The sequence below is a fragment of the Myotis myotis genome, unplaced genomic scaffold (assembly GCF_014108235.1).
Source record: "Myotis myotis isolate mMyoMyo1 unplaced genomic scaffold, mMyoMyo1.p scaffold_m19_p_6, whole genome shotgun sequence".
NCBI lineage: Eukaryota > Metazoa > Chordata > Mammalia > Chiroptera > Vespertilionidae > Myotis > Myotis myotis.
This window is the reverse complement of record NW_023416368.1, coordinates 92,543,979-92,563,252: the sequence shown is the minus strand read 5'-3', so window position 1 is coordinate 92,563,252 and position 19,274 is coordinate 92,543,979. Positions and strand designations below refer to the sequence as shown.

The 19,274-nt window shown below is 42.5% G+C and overlaps 1 protein-coding gene across 1 annotated transcript in view; it reads right to left on the bottom strand.

Annotated features, from left to right (window-relative positions):
- DOCK5 (dedicator of cytokinesis 5) overlaps positions 1 to 19,274 on the bottom strand; it is a 206,434-nt gene that overhangs the window by 114,415 nt on the left and 72,745 nt on the right. Inside the window, exons 3-5 of the mRNA XM_036314683.1 lie at positions 14,071 to 14,111; positions 10,469 to 10,524; positions 8,596 to 8,692 (exon numbers count right to left, since the gene is read on the bottom strand). Coding sequence (XP_036170576.1) covers positions 8,596 to 8,692; positions 10,469 to 10,524; positions 14,071 to 14,111 — 194 coding nt within the window. The remainder of the gene's footprint in view (positions 1 to 8,595; positions 8,693 to 10,468; positions 10,525 to 14,070; positions 14,112 to 19,274) is intronic.

Sequence of the window (19,274 nt, the reverse complement as noted above, 5' to 3'; positions counted from 1 at the left end):
TCTCGGAGGTCTTATTTTTACATTTTGATTCTGGATGCCTATCTACCTTTATTTTGTGTGGAGGGGGTTAGGTGGAGGTGGAAGTGGGTATAAGGGGATGAATGGTAATGGGGAAAAAAATAAAATAATTTTTGTAAAAAGTTATTGTTTTATAGGGTAATTATATACCTAAATCTAATTTTGCAAAATTTTATGTTTGTCAATGATCACATATTGATCATTAATGATAATATTCCTATGAGCTGCAACAAATGTTGTTTACTATGCACAGTTTATTGGACATCAATACCATAATTATTTTTTTAAAAAGACCTTCAAAATTATTTTAATATAAAAGGAAACTAATTGTGACATGAAAATGCACATTACATACGTGGTTAGAAGTTAATGATAACTGACTGTTTTTGTTAAATTGCTATAAATAGGGAAACTGGAGCTTCTCTTAAATTTGGAGGCATATTCAAAATGACAGAATTATTTTATAGGCTATTTAACAGCAAGCTTTCTTTAGAGAAGCATATTATGTAGGTATCAGCCATGGGATTGCAAATGTATTTATTTTTAACGGTTATGTAGATATATAGTTATTAAAATGGACATGCCTAGTACAAAAAGTACTTTGTAGTGATAAAATAAATCGATAAGAGAAAACAACTTTGCCTTCAATGATGGCAGGAATACAGAGGGCAAGAACTGAGCACTTTAGGAATTCTGGGGTCACTGAGGCAACAGCACTGCCTCACTGGGGTCAGAAACCTGGGTTCAATGCTCCCCTTTCCTAAACAATGCAGACCACGTCCAAAGGCGGGTCTCTGTTCCTCCCATCGCCCTCTGCAGAAGAATCACCAACCTTTCCTGTTCCATGGGATTTTAGGGTTTAGAGGCAAAGTATTTAACCGAATGTATGGGGACCTGATTTCTATCTCTAAGTCTACCATTGACTTCCCAAGTGACTTTGGGCAAATTATTCTCCCTGACACACCCACCTGTAAAACCAAGGGACGGGCAGGAAGATCCCTTCCTTCCCTAGGAGAAGTGCCTTCAAGTCTAAGATGGAGACCGTAAACTCATGTCCTCCGCCGATGGGATGCCTGCTGATGCCCTCGCACACTCGGTGGCTCTACATTCCATTTCACCTGCACAGAGCGCTCTGCAATTCACCTCACACCTCCCACACTCCTGGGGTCCCCACGGTGTCTTGCTCCTGTGTCCTGGGCTGCACTGACTCTTCCTCTGGGAGGAAGGGAACCCACAGGCCTCCGTCACACTCTTGCTGGCCATTCTAGTGCCTTCTCCTCTCAGCTAAAGGCTTTGGCTGACTAGCAAAGGCTTGATTTTTAGGTTGTTGTTTTTTTTGTTAATCCTAGAGGGAGGATATTCTTTCCATTGATTTTAGAGAGAGTGGCAGGGAGGGGGGAAGAGGAGAGAAGACAGAGGGAGAGAAACATCGATGTGAAAGAGAGCCACATCAATTGGTTGCATCCCTCACATGCCTCAGGTGGGCCAAGGAACCTGAAATCCAGGTACGTGCCCTTGACTGGAATCGAACCCAAGACCCTTTGGTTTTTGGGCCAATGCTCTAATCCCTGAGCATGCTGGCCAGGGCAAGGCTTGATTTTTAAAGAAAAGATTCCAGTAAAGGACAAGTTTTGCCTCTGGAAGTAGTACAAGAAATCCTGAAAGCCAGGCACCAAAGTAGGAAAAAAACCGCAACTAGAAAAACACCCAAAACTCTGTCCCTGCCCTGTCCCGATCACTGCCCTTGCCTCTCTGAGAGCTAGCATGATGTGGAGCTTGCAACTCACAGATGAAATTGTCTGACAACAGGAAGAAGTTGGTACGGGAATTTCTGTCCTTAGTAATAAGCAACCAAACGCTGGTTTCAAACTATGAGACCAGTTTAATTACACTTCAGAGCCCATGTTCCAGAAGCCAGTACCCAGCACCAGTTCAAAAAGATTAGACCCAAGTAGCTTTAATCTGCCCGGATATGCGATGATGAGAAGAAAGGGCGATTCATTGTATGGGGCAAGTTCCCTCCCTCAGCCCCCTCAGTTATGGGCATTTGTTCTACTCCAGAATTTTAGAGAACTAGAGACTAGCACAAGGTTTTATTTTGCTGGCACATTTTAAAATTAAATTTATTGGGGTGACATTGGTCAACATGCACAGACAGGTTTCAGGTGTGGGTTTCTATGTTACAAGATCTGTATATTGCACTATGTGCCCACCACCCAAGGTCAAATCTTCTCCCGTCACCATATATCAGGACCCCCTTCACCCCAATCCTCTTTCCTATGGCAACCACCACACTGCTGTTTGTGTTCATGAGTTTCAGCTTTATATCCCACATATGAGTGAAATCATATAGTTCTTAGCTTTTTCTGACGGACATTTCATTTAGCATAATGTTCTCAAGGTCCAACCATGTTGTTACAAATGGCACTATTTCATCCTTTCTTATAGCTGAGTAGTACTCCATTGTGTATATGGACCACATCTTCTTTATCCAGTCCTCTATCACGGGACACTGGTGGTTTCCATGTCTTGGCCACTGTGAATAATGCTACAATGAACATACGGGTGCATATACTTTGTGAATACATGATTTTGAGGTTTTCGGGTATATACCCAGGAGAGGAATTGCTGGGTCATATGATAGCTCTTTCTCAAATTATTTTGCTGGCACATTTTAAATGAAAGGAGATCAGTCCTTAGTATAAACTTCATTTTAATAGTTAAATTTACTTAATTCAAAATATATATTAACCACATCCTACCTCGGGTTCTTATATTTTTTTGCGTTTTTTCTTCCAAGGGCCATTTGGATATTTATAAAATCATTCATGGGCCATACAAAATTATCAACTTAAAAATTAGCCTGCTATATTTGGTCAAACACTTATTTATTTATTTATTTATTTATTTATTTATTTATTACAGAGAGGAAGGGTAAAGGAGAGATAGAAACATCAATGATGAGAGAGAATCATTGATGGACTGCCTCCTGCATGCCCCACAACCTGGCTATGTGCCCTGACTAGGAATCGAACTGTAATCTCCTGGTTCATGGGCTGACTCTCAACCACTGAGCTACATAGGCCAGGCATGGTCAAACATTTAATTAACTCACCCCTAATGCCTTGGCAGGGCCTAATATGGCCCTTGGGCAGGATGTTCCCCATTCCTTAAGGAGATGGGATTCGATTCCTCTTCCAATCTTATATGGACAAAACATCCTGGCTGACCAAAACTCAACAAACCATTTCTCCAACTGGAAGATGGGAGCAGCACCGAGCTAAGTCTCAGGGTGAGCTGTTGTAGAGCATGTGTATGACACCCAAAACATCTCCATTTCCAGGGGTCCCTCTTTCAAAAGTTCTTGCCCCAATGTCCCCCAAAGTAAACTCCAACATGTCAGTTTTCGAGACCTGATTTTTAGTTGAGAAAGTATAATGTTATGAGGTAGGATGCAGGGTTGTGTGTATTCAGAAAGTATAACTTGATTGTTATGGAAAAGGTAAACTTAGGTATTACAACAACCCAATCGTGTCTAAATCAATGCAGAGGCGTCTGCCCTTCTAGTGGGGGGACTCACATGAAGCAGGAATGTGCCGCTAGAAAGAAAAGAAGGCAAGTCCAGCTCATTGGTTCTCCTTTCCAGGGCGGGCAAAACTGCAAAATCCCGAGAGGCAGCAGAGAAAAATGGATTGCGTACTTCAAGCCATCCACCTGAACCAGTTAGGTCCCCATAGGGCTGGAAGGGGCCCCAAGCTGGAGGGCCCCCTTTAACAGACCTCAGGGCTAAATCCCACAGTGCCATCCCTTCTAACCTGGGTCATCCCACAGTGCTGTCAGGGGGTAATCAGGGCTGCCCATTTTAAAGACAAGTGCCAGGCACTGTCCCAGGAGTTCTACACAGATTAGTCTATTGAATTCTTACAGCAAATTTGCAAGGCCTGTGCAATATGTAATTACCACCTGAAGTGAGGAAATTAACTTAAGGAGGTCAAAGGACTCGTCTCAGGTTATGGGCTCATCCAGTGGCAGAGCCTGAACCCAAAGCCTGCCTTCAGAACCTGCGTTCTCTCTGTTGCGGTTGGTTTGTTGCGGTAACTGTTACTGGGTTCGCTCCTTTTTGTGAATATAAAAGTACGTACCAAGCAAGGGAGCAAGCCAGAATTAAGAACTGGCTGCCTGTCTGACACCAGTGTCCACAGTCTTGCCATTTCACAGGCCACCACCTCCTCCTTCACAGTTTCCTTCTTTTCTATCAGCTACTAAAAGCACATGCGGTAAAACAGGATCCAACCGAGGCTGAGCAGCAGTGCAGGCCTGGCGCCTGGGAAGCGGCTGCGAGTCTGCACTCTGCATTCCTTTCTGAAATGACCTGTGCCTCCTGCACTTGAACCTGAACGAAGGAGGCTCCCTATCTATGGAGAGAAACAGCCTGGTTACTGAGTGCTCAAGGTCACTCCGCCTAAGACGATAACACATGGGGAGGAAGTGGCCTTGGATAAAGGCAGTGTACACAAGGGAGCTTCAGAGTCTCCAAGTCAGATCAGAGGGACACGGGCCAAGGCTGTCCAGCAGGAGGGCCGCCAGAGCCGCTCCTGTTTCCAGCAACAGCAGCATCAAGGGTCATGTGCTCACGCTGCAGAGTCCTTGGTCTGCCTATACAATGACTTTGCAGGCATCACTTCTTTTCATACCTCAAACTCTATGGAGTCAACAAGGCAGATTTTATATCACTTTTACAGAAGAGCAAAATCCAGCAGACAACTGAGGACCTTGAGGGGCCTGCCCAAGACCAAAAGGCCAGTTAGGGCAAGGCCTGGATGAGAAACCAAGCTTCCCAATTTCTAGTCCTGTGTCTGTCCCCTACAGCTTGGCCAACCAGGATAAATGGGAAAAATAATACTAATGTAACAAAGAAGAACAGAAGGAAGATGGGGTTCCTTGGTTAATGGCGGATGGACCTTCCTTCTTTCTATTTTGATGAATGGGTTCCTCTCATTTCAGCATAAGAACTCCCCTCCCTTTCAAAAATATTTATGGTTATTTCACAAGATTACAGGATAGCTGCTAAAAGCGAATCACAGCTGTTCAGGTGACTCTCTAAAAGCGAATCTCTCCTGTCCAGCACAACTGCCCCTGTTTACACAGCGAAGCCGAGTCTAGTTAATGGACCGCATCTTCCTCTCAGGTAAGACTCTGGGTCTACAACAAGCATATCAAACTTGCAGGCCACAACGAATATTTTTGCGGCCCAGCCAATATAACGGTATGTAAGAAACTTTTTAATAAAAAATTCGTAACTTGATTTTTACAATACCGTTATACATAATTATTAATAACGAACTACAACTTTCCCTAATGACTGATCACTATAATCGTATTGCATTCATTTCCCTTACTCGCCTACGTGCAGGGGCACCATTTCTCTCCACTAATACTAGCAGGGAATATTTTAGCAGCCGACTGCCACGTAGTCTTGTACTGACTTGTGTGGTGTGCACGACAGAAAATATTTCACTTTCGGAGAACAAGAAAAATAGGTTTATTTGCATTACGCTTATTAATTTGTGCAGTTATTCATTACCTGGCAAGTTAATGTTCAAGAAAAAATATTAATTTTTATTAAAATGTTCTATTATTTTATGTTAACGACTAGAGGCCCGGTGCACATATTTGTACACAGGTGGGGTCCGGCAGGCTGTCCCGATGGGGGAGGGTGGGGGGGCGGGGGACAGCCGGAGGAAGGGGCCGTGGGCGGTTGGCCAGCCAGCCGGCCTCCTAGTCGAACTCCCGGTTGAACTCCCGGTCAAGGGGACAATTTGCTTATTAGCCTTTTATTATATAGGATTACTCATTTATTTCAGCCCTTTGTATTCAGCATGTCTCTATCGAAATAAACCTATGTTTCTATGAAAATTAAAAGTTTTGTTTTTTTCCGGCCCACATAAACCTAAACCTTGTTTATTTGGCCCGTGTTAGCCTTTGAGTTTGACATGCTTGGTCTACATCAATTCCTCATGCACTTAGACCTGGAACAGAACTAGGCAATGTGGAGGTCCTAAGGTACCACAGGTTGGAGACAAACAGAATGCACGGTTCATCATCTGTGACAGGAAATGCACGAGAGAAATAAGTATTGATATAGATGAAAAAAATCTGTCTTTATCATTACCTAGGCTGAAGAAACTCACACACAGAATCAGAACACAGAAACATGGAAAAAAGTGTATGAGGTGTGGGTGGGGGGTTGGTGGTGGTAAAAACTACAGATTTTGGTTCCTTTTACTTTTTCCCAGTGAAGCATAATATTTGAGGTTTTCCCTTTGACACACAAATTTTTGAGAAAGAAGTTTAGAAATTCTGTCTAAAGTGAACCATCAATGTTTAGGAAGGAACAAGGGAAAAACAAAGAAAGCCATGATTTATAACAAAACCATTTGAAGTGGATTATTTTTTTTTAATAAATTTTTATTGACTTCATAGAGGAAGGGAGAGGAAGAGAGAGATAGAAACATCAATGATGAGAGAGAACCACAGACCAGCTGCCTCCTGCACGCCCCCGCACTGGGGACTGAGTCCACAACCCAGACATGTGCCCTGACCGGGAATCGAACTGTGACCTCCTGGTTCATAGGTCTACGCTCAACCCATGCTGGCTGGGGGAAGTAGATTATTTCTTAATGGTGATCGCACATCAAAAGCAGAAGCAGACTGCTCAACCCTATCAGTTGATTAAGGTTCCCACAATGAATGTATTTTAGTCAACCAATAGCAGCTGTAAGACATTTTTCAAATATTCCCAAAGAACAAAATAATTATTTTAATAGATGTCAAAATTATGATGAAAAATGTGCTACCCTCTGACAGGAGATGGATTTTTTTAAAACTTAGAACCCAATTCTGTTATTAAATAGTGGAACAAGAACACCCACATAAGAAATCCCAAACCTGAGCTCACTGCCGTTTAACTGCTAAGGGATTTGGACGCCCAAATACATGAACCGTACTTCTTCCTCCATGGTTCCCTGATTCTCATTTCAAGAGTAGACTTGGCACAATTACCTGTGGGCGTGTGGAGGTCAGAGATAATAAACTCAGCACAAGAGCTGTGTTTTAGCAAGAGGAAAAGTCTACCATATTCACCCCTGTACATTCCACCTTCAAAAAAAACCTTTTCTCTGGTACTTATTATCTAATACGTCTCACCACTCACTGATTTCCAGAAACTCTATGTTAAGGAGCTAACTGATGTCTACATCATTTCTCATCTATCAAACTTGTTCCATCCACCACTAACCAATCAATTAACCAGAACTAGAGAGTGTTTTCAGTAGAAATATAAGATGATGGACGTAGGCCAAAGGGCTTACTAAAACAGCATCTCTATTCTCCTGGGGCTTGTGATTTAAGAACGTACAGGTTAGCTCTCTCCTCAATGAAACATAAAAAGATCAAAATATCACTTGCATTACAAGGCAGTATGCCCGAAGGACCAGATGATGGGTTCAGCTGTAAGTGCTCCTATAGTCCAGAAGGAAACGTATGGATTAGTGTCTTTAGAAGACAGATTATGAAGAAGAAAGGGCTTAAACTTGGCCTTGAGGGCTGGGCAGGCAGAGAAAAATCTTGTGCTTTTCCACCAAAGGGGTTGGTGATTTCTGCTGCTGTGATCCACCCTGGGAAACAACAGGAACTCTTAGAATTATGCCAGGGTGAGTTTTTGATTATTGTCTCTTCATGGTCGAGAGTGATGTGCTCCCAATAACTTATAAGATTGGCTTTTGAGAGTCAAAATGAAGACTCAAAACATGACTGAAAAACAACCTAGATTAAAAAAAAAAAAAAAAAAAAAAAACACATAAAGGAAGGAGAATGACCCCCAGGCCATCTAGGGGAGTGTGGTCCCTTGCTGAACTCATTTACAGAGAACAAGAGAAGCACGTTTCCAGGAATTCCGGCCAGCCAGGGAAGGCTGAAGATGCCTCCAGCGACAAGACCTAGCAATGCTTATCCACGAGGCCACTGGGAAAGAAGGAACTTTAGAAAACAGTGTTTGTATATTTTGATGCCGTGAAAAGCACATCCCAAAGCGGATACAGGTACAAGCTTGCTGCTGACGGACTTTGAACATTCTTGGCCTTGTGCAAGATAGCTGCCCCTAATGTTCACTACATACAGAGGTTAACAGAATGGCCCAGTTTCCTCACTGATAAGCTGGTCAGAATTGCACCTACTTCATAGGAGCCTTGTAGGATGAATAATAGTTCCTGGCACTTAGGACTACGCCAAGTGTTTGCAGTTGTTATCCTCATTACTTTACCATCGGCCTGGTGTCATCTGAGAAAAGACTGAACTAACGATTATATCCACTTCCTCCACCCCCGTATCACCAATGACCCTACTCTGGGGAATGGGAACCTGCTAGTTATCAACCATTGCACGGTCCGGGCAAGATGCACCCAGTCCCCACAGACTAACACGTGGCTGGCCCCCTGCAGAGGACGGCTTTGCAGCAGGACAGACAGGCTGAGAGCCCAGGAATAACGCCACCCGTTCCGACCCCAGGGGAAAACTCACCACGTAGAGCTTCCGCCAGATGACAGCCCATTCTCGCAGTGTGGCCGTGAGCTCCTGCACCAGCGGGAGCTCCCCGGGAATCACAGTCTCGTTCTGCCTAAAGAGAACCAGACAAACGCCCACATTACTCCAAGCTGTCACTGCTCTTCTGGACAGAGGTCAGAGTCCCCAGAACTCAGAGATGGAAATGGGGCTGGTTGGGCTTGAAACAAAGCAAAACTTGCCCACTGCGGGGAGGTTTGTGTAGGAAACGGTCATACCTAAGCATTTGAGAAAAGAGGAGCAGAGAACACCGCAGTTCTTAAAATGAACTCATCTTCTAGCAAAGCAATGGACTCCTAGCCCAGCCTCAACCTCTCCATTTTGCATCTATCTCTATGGGAGCCTCAATCACTGAGCCAGGCTGTCTCCAGCGATTACCGGGAAGGGAAGTCAAAATCCAGTATTCTGGCTGTGTCTGCCAAGCATCCGCTTCTGTAGGGAGGGTGGATGGAGAAGCTCATGCACAGGGTCCTGGGGCCTGTAACCTCACACAGACTGCTGGCGGGCAGCGGGCAGTGCTGTTTTCTGGAATGGGACTAGGTTCTCTTCTCTGCTGCCTTACAGCACAGAAAATGTATCCGTACCAAACTCCTCTGACTCCCAGGGGACTTAGGACAAGGTAGGCCTGACATTCAGTCACATAAATCCTCTCTGGCATTTTTATGATTAGCGAACAGAGAAAAGGAGAGAGAGCAAGCAAACGAGCGGGGATTTGTGGTAAGTTTGTGAGACTTAAAAATACAGGATACCCAGTTAAGTCTGAATTTCAGATTGATTCAATTACTTTTTTTAGCATGTCTCATGAAATATCTGGAACACACTATAAAAATTTACTGTTGCTACCTGAATCTCAGATTTACTGAGCATCCTGCATTTTACACAGCAACTCCAATTAGAGGGAGTGTCCTCCACCCCTCCTTTGCGCCCACAGGGCTGTAGCAATGACACAGGAGGTTGCCCAGGAGTGGCCCTCTGGGAATAAGATTGTCCGTGAGGGCAGGGTGTCCAGATTCAGCTTCTGAGAAGTCCAGTGTATTTGGACATGTCTCCACCTCTTGTCTCTAATACAAGGAGGCAGAATTTATGACTGAGAATGTTTGGCAGCCTTGAGTCTATGGCCCATTCTACTCAGTATCAGCCCTGGGACCCGTCTGCCTCTGGGCACTCCTGGTTCCCTCAACTCCCCTGCTGTGGGCTCACCAACTACCTGGCCTCTCCCCCACTTCAGGCTGGGTGTCTCACTCCTCATAACTGCCAGAGGCAGGAATTTCCAGGACAAACAGAAAGGTGAACAAGAAAATAGCTGAACATGAAGTTTACTGTAGAGCACGTTCATGCACGTTATTTCATAATTTCTCATCAAGCTCGTGACCCACATCGGCCAGATTTGTTTCCCAAGCCCACGGTGGCCTGAGGCTGGCGGACTTGTCCAAGATTCAGGGCTGACTAGTGCAGGCGTTAGCTTGCTCATCTGTCTCCCAGAGTTCCCAAAAGGGGTCTCAGATATTATCAGCAAAGGAGTGTCAAACGTTAACGTGTGTGCACACATGCGCATGCAATCGGTGAACAGGCAGTGCAAGATGAAGGTAAAGACGCCCTATTCTTTCACCGCCTGTCTTTTCTGTCCTTGGGAAGGATTCCAGGGAGGAACAATTATAAGAACAGAAGACAGAATAAACAATTGTGCCAGGAAAATGTGTTTATTTATTTCTCTCATCTGAGAAGTCGAATTAATGAGTCGAGAGAAATCATGTACTAGTTCATGAGGCATTCTGCAATGATAATTTTACATCTTTATCATTTTTTAGAGTCTTCCCCAAATGGAACTTACCCTCGGTCTTCCACAGTTGCCTCTTTCAAATGGATATATGTCTCAGGGAAAATACCCTACAGAGAGAAGAACTTTGGTTACATGGCCATAGACATCTCAGCCCAGAGGAAGGCACAGACGGCAGCGAGAATGAATGGAGGGGCGGGAGGACTCCTGGACAGTAGCTGCTGTTTGCAGCCGGGCTTGCAGGGCAGCAATCACAGTGAGGCTACCTAAGTGAAATCACAGCTGAAACACTGAAAAGGCATCAATGAAGACTTGGCTTCAGAGAGTTTAAGATAAATGCTTCGTAAATGAACAGGGAAACATGCCCAGGTGAGCTCAGAGCGGCAGTAGTGGAGAGGATTTTAACAGTGAGATCCTAAATCCCATCAGACCCTACATGCCATGAGATGATCCCCTTTAAAGGATTTCACATAATTAGTGAGACGGAGGGCTTTGTATGTCGTGGCCCATAACATTATTGTAATCTTCCGAAGTGATTCCGCTCAGCACTTTCACTTTAACCAAATGTGCCCCAAATCAATCAGTGCTGGTTATCTGGTTATTTTTAGCACTTCCCAGTCTCAAATTGCTCTCCGTTCTACACACTTAGGAGGCAGTTCTACACCAGTATTGTGGCACTGCCCAGGGGAAAACTAAAGCCCACAAAGGCCTAAAAGAAGGACTAGAAGCTGGTCAGTGGAAACCGAAGAAATGAAGATCAGATCGAAGCAACAGGAAGTGAGCCATGAATGTCTGTTTCCTTCCATAGCAAAAGCTGCTGTTGTTTAACTGTGAGATACGCTCATCAATAAACAGAGAGACTGCCATCTGGAGTGGGCATTGTGGTTCTTTGTTTTATGGTATTTTGCATGCCGGGCCAGGAGAAGTAAGAGAAGAACCTGTTTAACAGGCACCAGGGCTCCACTGCTCTTAGCCCCGTGTCTACAAAAGTCAGTGTGGCCCATCCCATGGCAGGGGTGGCTCACCACAAATGTGGCAGAGGGACATCTTGCTGTCTGGTGGACTGGGTCAAAGAGTCCTGTGTACCCAGAGATCCTCAATCCATTCAGAGACAGAAAACGAGTGAACTTCAACCGGCGTCGGTTGTGTGTCTAATTGTGTGTCTAATAACTTTATGGTATGTATATTTTACAATAAAAATCTGTCCAGAACTCATTAAGAAAGTAGAGTACTGGATAAGGATGAACCACTTGAAGTAGTAGTTATAAAGAGCCATATATGGAGGTTAAATTAAGATGTAACATTGCTAGTTCCAAGGACTACCCTTGCAGAAGATTTTTCAGATCAAGAAGGTAAAGGACCAATTGCAATTCTCATGTATTCATAATCTGATAACTAGTTTCCTCTTAATAACTGGGAGAAGTCCAAGATAGAAGCATTTATAATAGAAACAAACACTGACTCATGTTGTGACACTGATTCGTTATATTGGGTCTACAGGTACGATGGTTTTCATAGTAAGAGAATATTTATTTTGTTGTATTACCATCACAATGTTATTTGTAGGCATCTTCCACTACGACAGCGTAAGTCCACTTACGGACAGTTAATTGCTCAGATAAACCAGAGGCTTGTAGAACTTGTCCGATGCCATTACGACACACTATGGACCTGGGTAACATAGTTCTGATTTACAGCCCATCTCTCATTGTTGCTTTTCCTTTCTCAGTGTAAACTACTCACTTGAATGTAAAAAAAAAAAAAAAGATTCTCCAGACACTGCCCTTACCCACACTTTCACAATCCTGCCAGGATCAATATCTGTTTCTACAAGGTCTGGTTTCTTCAATTTGTGAAACCACAGCTCATTTTATCACCACTCTAAATGGCCATGTCTGCTTGTAAATGATACCAAAAATTTCCATTAAAATTACAGGCCTTTCAAATAGCGTTCCCCTAAGACTGGCAAACGAAGAAGAAAACAACATTAGGAGGCATTTCAAATAGATGTCTTAATGAAGGGGTGTCAAAAGCTGAGCATAATTCATGACAACTGACTTTAAATCCCCTGTTTTTCCTGGATCTCCCCACAAGGAAGGTATTTCAACTTAACAACCAATGAACAAATGCACAGCCTTTGTGTGTCCTATCATGCTGTTGAATCACAAAGTTTAATGATCAAGAACGAAGAAAAGCCCTTCCTGAAATAATCCTCCTATAGTGTGAGATTTAAAGTTTAAAGAGGGTTTTAAGAAAATACATTAAAACCACCTTCAGAACTTGTCCTTTAGATCCTAGAGTGGCACCCATCTATCCACATTTCAAAGCAGATAATAAAGGCACAAGCTAGATGGGTCCTGATCTATTAGAAAGTCATAGGATGCCTTAGAAACCAAAGTCATGCCCGGCCAGTGTGGCTCAGTGGTTGATTGTCAACCTATGAATCAGGAGGTCAGAGTTTGATTTCTGGTCAAGGCACATGCCTGGTTGCAGGCTCGATCCCCAATAGGGGGTGTGCAGGAGGCAGCCAATCAATGATTCTCTCTCATCAGTGATGTTTCTATCTCTCTCCCTCTCCCTTCCTCTCTCTGATATCAATAGAAAAAAAGAACAAAAACCAAAGTCGTTTATGCTCATGAAGGATCCTTACACTACAGACCCTGAAAGGAAAAGCTGTGGACTGGGAACTTGGTTCAACGTGAGTCACAGTCACCAGTTAAAATAAAAAATTTTGCTTGTTTTTTAAGTTCATATGATTTTATCTGAGAGTAGTTTCTTTGTTCATTTAAAAAATTAACTTTTTAAAGGATAGGGAATTAAGTGACATAAGTATTCTTTCCCTTTAATAAATTTAGAACTTCAAAATAATTAACTCTGATTATGCTTTAAAATAGCTACCACTTCTACAGTAATGAGCAAAACAAACACTGATAGGATTAAACCCAAACCAAGAAGCAGAATGGCTGTAAAAACCAGGGACTCTGCGTAACCAGCATCCAGATAGAAAGGTCTTCTTTAGGTCATGCCATCGTAGGCCCGTTTGAAGGCCCCGAGAAATTAAAGTCAGCAAGACATTAAATGAAAATAACTAAGTTATAAATGAAGGCATGTGGTACAGGCTACAGTGTGTGGGTAGAAACATTCAGCACCAGGATTTGGGAAGGAATCAAAGGAGCAAAATACCAATTGAGTTGATATTCATATTACAGGCAAACACTCCTTTATTTTGGTAGGTTATTAAATTGTCAAAGTTAACAGTGTGTGTGTGTGTGTGTGTGTGTGTGTACACAGGCGAGTGCAAATACTGAGTGTGGCTGAGGAGGACAAGGTGCAGGCCTGACCAGAAAGACAGAGCCAACCACAGCAATGTCACTGTATCACCACACTGACGAGCCTGAGGGACCGGGAGCAAGAAGCCTGCAGAGGCCGGGCGGGTCTCTGAATTCACCTCTGGGCCTTTATCCTGAGTTGGCTGATGAAAAAATGGTTGATGGTATATGCACTATTTTACCAGAGGATATGCGTTCACATCTAAAGAGCAGCCATCAAAGAGACAGCAGACTCGGTCTAGAGACAGCAGAGAGCAGATATGGGACAGACAGCACAACACGAAACTAGCAGACAGATTTACTCAAAAGTTGAATGATAAGCCATACCTTCTTAGCTTTATTTTGGAGGGTATATCCTCGGTACCAACCTGTCAAGGTATAAGAGAACACACAATCCTTTATGTTATCTGGGATAATATAAAGATATTAGCAATATACATCCTCACATTCTGTTAGAACAGTAGGTGGAATCCAAGAGACAATTTACAGATAATATGCCAGATTATGCACATTTTGGTTTATTATACAATAAAAATCTAGATCAATTTTAGAGCTTTATCCTCCTAATAACTAAAGGATTTAAAATTCATTTAGAATCATGCTTCATCTCTGCTCCTCTGGAGAAAGGATAGACAAAAAAAAAAAGACAGAAGGCAACCCAACCTCTTAATACCTTCATAAATACCACGAGTTTTCGTATGAACGACTCTGGATTTTCATCTATATATATACATTCTACAAGTCACCTTATACTACTAAAACAGACATTTTAAATAATTTATATGATCTCTCTCTCTCTCTCCCCTTTCCCTCTCCCCTCTCCTCTCTCTCTCTCTCTCTCTCTCTCTCTCTCTCTCTCTCTCGTTCCAAGCATAAGAATCACAATATGGAACAACTTTAAATTGGGGAAGCAAATCTTATATATACAAATATTTGCACTTAAACAATGAAATCAATAATAAAACATTTCAAATTAATTCTTCGCAGTGCTATAAGCACCCCCCCACAGTAATAAAGGTGTTATGTATTTGCTTGATGAGGCTTTAAGAAAAGGTTTTAACTTCCTTTTCAAAATTCCAATAAATACACATATACCTATGGATGTTTTCCCACCCTCTACTTTGTAGAGAGAGTATACAATTTAATCTGTCCATAAACATAGTTTATATTAAATATTTATTGAACACCTACTATAGGTAATTCACTGTAATAATTTTCCTTATTCCCCACGCCCATGAGGCGTCCTGTTGTAAGAGGCACATATGTGTAAAGCAGCCATAAACACACAGAGAATAGATACAAGCTGTAATTAAAATAACGTTAGGTAATTGCTAATAGGGTTCTAGACCTTTCTCGTAATTTTTTCTATGTAAGATCACCAAGAAAATAGTCACACAATCTATTTTGGACATGTTACAAGTAGAAAGTTGAACTTACCTTCTTTGCACATAGATTTAATAACATTTTCAAAAATTTTTAACAGTATTCAGAAATTTAATAAATTTGGCTATTGTTTTTTACAGGGAGAAATGGAGCATTGTCCTGTGGGATCTATAGGTTTGCATCAAGGCCCATGACTGAGAGAAAGATATTGAAACAGGAAATACTGCTCCCAGATTAGAAAGCCAAAGCGTGCAAGAGATCTAGACATAACACCACGCTAAATAACACCACGCTAACTATACCTCCCGGGTCTCAAGAGTCTTTAGCACTGGCACATAGTTGCTTGGGTCTGCTAACACATGACAATGGCTATTGCCTAAGTAAATGGTTTCAACTTCACCCTGGGATGGGGAGGGGGAGGCAAGCTGAGAAACAACAACAACAAAAAAGACAGAAGGCAACCCAGCCTCCTAACACCTTCATAAATACTACGAGTTTTTGCATGAATGACTCTGGATTTTCATCCATATACATATACATTCTACAAGTCACCTTATACTACTAAAACAGACATTTTAAATAATTTATATGATCACTCCCCCCCCCCATTTCCCTCTTGAGTCTTTTCCAACCAGTTTTCTCTCTCAATGTCCTATAAAACCAAGCTGTTACAATACAGACTTCACTTCACTTTCAGAGAGCAATTTACCTGCACTTTTGTAAACAGTATTTTCGCACAGCCATTCATCACAGAATTATGCTTCCTAAACCTGTCATTTTTGAAAACCTTTTTTTTTTTTACCTCCCAAGTCTCTTCTAGATCGTGGTAAGTATACAACCCTTATCTAAAGGCACACAATTATCACGCTGAATTTGTGAAAGGGAACATTTTGCTTGGCCTTAGGCAGCAGCAGGGTACTGCTGGAATCTAGAGTTTTAATCATATACTGTAAAGACTCCATAAATTCAATTGCTAATAACTGCAAGGGATATGGTAACAGTTCAGGTTGTCATGTGCTGTTGAGTCGTCTTCAACTAGTGACGACCCTATGAATGAGTGATGCCCAGTGCCCTGCCCAAAGCAGCCCTGCTCAGCTCCTGTAGACTCGTACCCATGGCTTCTTTTATGAAGTAAACCCATTTCATATGTGGTCTTCCTCTCTTCCTGCAGCCTTCCTGTTTTTCCTTTTCCTGGCATTAGTGTCTTTTCCAAGGAACCCTGTCTTCTAATAATGAGCACAAAGTAGCACTGAGGTTTTGTCAAGAGAATGTTTGCTCATTTCTGCATTATAAACCTGGGTTGTGATATAGCCAAGAATACAAGTTTTCAATCAATCCCAATGTTTAAAGCAGGATAATTATAGTTAAATATGGTTATGCAATTAGGCTTCTGAATGTATTATGATGCAAAGAGGTAGAGAAGGTATATCAATAAGCAACTATAACCAAATGAATGAGTGATGTGAACTGGTAGGCATCTCAGATGCTCTCTTAAGTTAGCACATTACTGAAATGAGGGGATGGCTGAGCCCAGAGGGCTACTCTTACCAACATTTAGGTGAGATGAAGTTTATAGCAACCATGGTGAACATCAAAAGTGATTCTATGCTACGGGTTGCTCTTCCATTTAGGAAACCATCATTTCTGTTTTCCTGGGACTGCCCCAATACAGGAAAAATCCGTCCCCTCTTATTTGAGCTATCAGAGAGTTCCTAATTCCATTGTCAGAATCGCTTACTTTATCTGGTTTCTCAGATTTTCCCCAAACTTCAACACTGCATCATCTGCTCCATTTCACCTCCTGTGCAAACACTTCTCTCACTTCCTGGCTCCGATATGACAGGTCCTCAGTTGGCTCTTCTCCCTTCTATACATATTTATTCATACATATCTATACATATTCATTCCACAAATATTTATTTATTAAACACTAGCTTAGGCACCAAGGTGTAGTGGAGAGCAAATGTATCATAAAGATTACACTCTAATAGCAAAAAAAAGAAAGAAATACATAGATGATCTCAGATAACGACATTGCTAAGAAGCGCTCAACCAGAGTAGCACGGCAGAGGATGACTGGTGACACAGGACATCGCTTTCGATGAGGTGATCAGGGAAAGGTCACTCTGAGAAGCTGGAAGGAACCAGTCATGAGAGGGAAGAAGAAGGTATGAAGGTGGTTAGAGGAAGGCATGATTCTCAAGCCTGACTGCCCACCAGATTCACCAGGAACTTGAAAAAGCACTGGAGCCTGGGCCACATCCTCAAATATTCTGATTTAATTGGAATATTTGGGTGGGCCCAGGCTTAGTGCTTCTAAACGTTCCCCTGGTAATGCTAATGTGCAGCCAGGCCTGACTATCATATATCCAGGTGGAATATGGATTTTATTCCAAGTACAATGGGAAGCCAGTGGAGGGTTCGAAAGGACATCATGCCTTACGCTTTTTAAAAATTTTATTTTATTGTTGACAGTATTACAGATGTCTCCCATTTTCTCCCTCTCCGCCCCCCTCTACCCAAGCCCCGCCCCACCTCAAGCCTTCCCCAGGCTATTGTCTGTGTCCAGGGGTTATACGTATATGCATATAGGATCTTTGGTTAATCTCTTCCTGTCTCTTCCACCCCTTCCCATTGAGATCTGTTATTCTGTTCCATGCATCCATGCCTCTGGATCTACTTTGTTCATCAGTTTATTTTGTTCTTTAGATTCCACAAATAAGTGAGATCATGTGATATTTGTCTTTCTCTAACTGGCTTATTTTGCTTAGCATAATAGTATCTAGGTCCATCCATGCTGTCAAAAAGGGTAAGAGATTCTTGTTTTTTACAGCTGCATGGGATTCCATTGTGTAATACAATGGAATTAGCTTTTTAATCCACTCATCTACTTGGGCACTTGGGTTGTTTTCAGATCTTAGCTATTGTGGACGCTTGGAAAGGACAGTATGCCTTACGCTTTTAAAAGATCGTGCCAGCTGCTCTGTAAGAATAAATCATGGGAAGTGAGACATAGTAGAAAGAGGAGCATCAGTGAGGAGACTAATAGGTACAGTAAAAATGAAGAGAGATAAAAAGATGTGAGACAGATTTTAAATATAATGTAGTTGTTGCTCATGATTTAGCTGAGAATAGCCATGAATAGGGGGAAGAAGGGCAAATACTCAAGGGCATTTAGATCTTGAGCTTAGGTAAACAGGTGGATAGTAGTATTCTTTGGTATAGGAAGATGGAAGAAAGGAAAATGTTGAGTAATAGAAGACAGAATCAAGAGATTTATCTTGGCCCATCTGCTGCCCTTTCTGAGCAACTGAGCCCTGGGCCATTAGGTGGGACAGGGCAACTAAGGAGTTTGCATGGGGGACTTTGAGTGGGGGACAGGGCACTGATGTGGGTTATAAGAGTGAGAACAGACGTGCAAGAAAATGTCCACATGGGAGAAGGTGTGGTAATGAAGATTGAGACTGGTTATATAATGGGAATGGATTGAATAGGAAACATATTAGGAATATTGAAAGACAGTTTTCTTACTGTCACAGAAGGAAGTTACAAGCACAGAAAGGGAAAAAAAACGAGAATGAACCGTGTGATCCTGGAATGGAGCAAAGGTATCCATGCGTACTCATCACTTTTAATATACCCAGACAGGTCAAAATTCACAGAAGTGCTACTCTGTATTTGTACACACAGGCATACAATCCCTAGCTCTGCTGAGGTACCTACTAGTTCTTATTTTTCTGACTCTGACACAGATGATGAATGCCTCAGAAAAGCAGCTATCTATGCCTGGCCTCGAGAGCAGCCAGTCCCGAATGAAGCAGGACAGAGGATTCCAGGGGGGACAAATCCAAGAAAGAAAGAAAAAAGAGGAACCGAGAAAGTCTCTCCTTTGTCTGAGACGTAGACGGAGATAAACACCTCTGTCAGGAAGACTGGCTATGCGGTAGAAGTGGGCCCATGGTGATCGAAATGAGAACAGCAGTGGTTTGGGGGAGGCCAGAATTGTGTGGAAGAAATCAACAGGGGACTTCCTGGGGCAAGGGAAGTGTTCTTATCGTGACTGGAGTATGAGGTGCACAGGTGCCTTTATTTGTTAAATCTCATGGGACTGTATTTCATTGCATATATGTGCACTTTTAAAAAGCCAT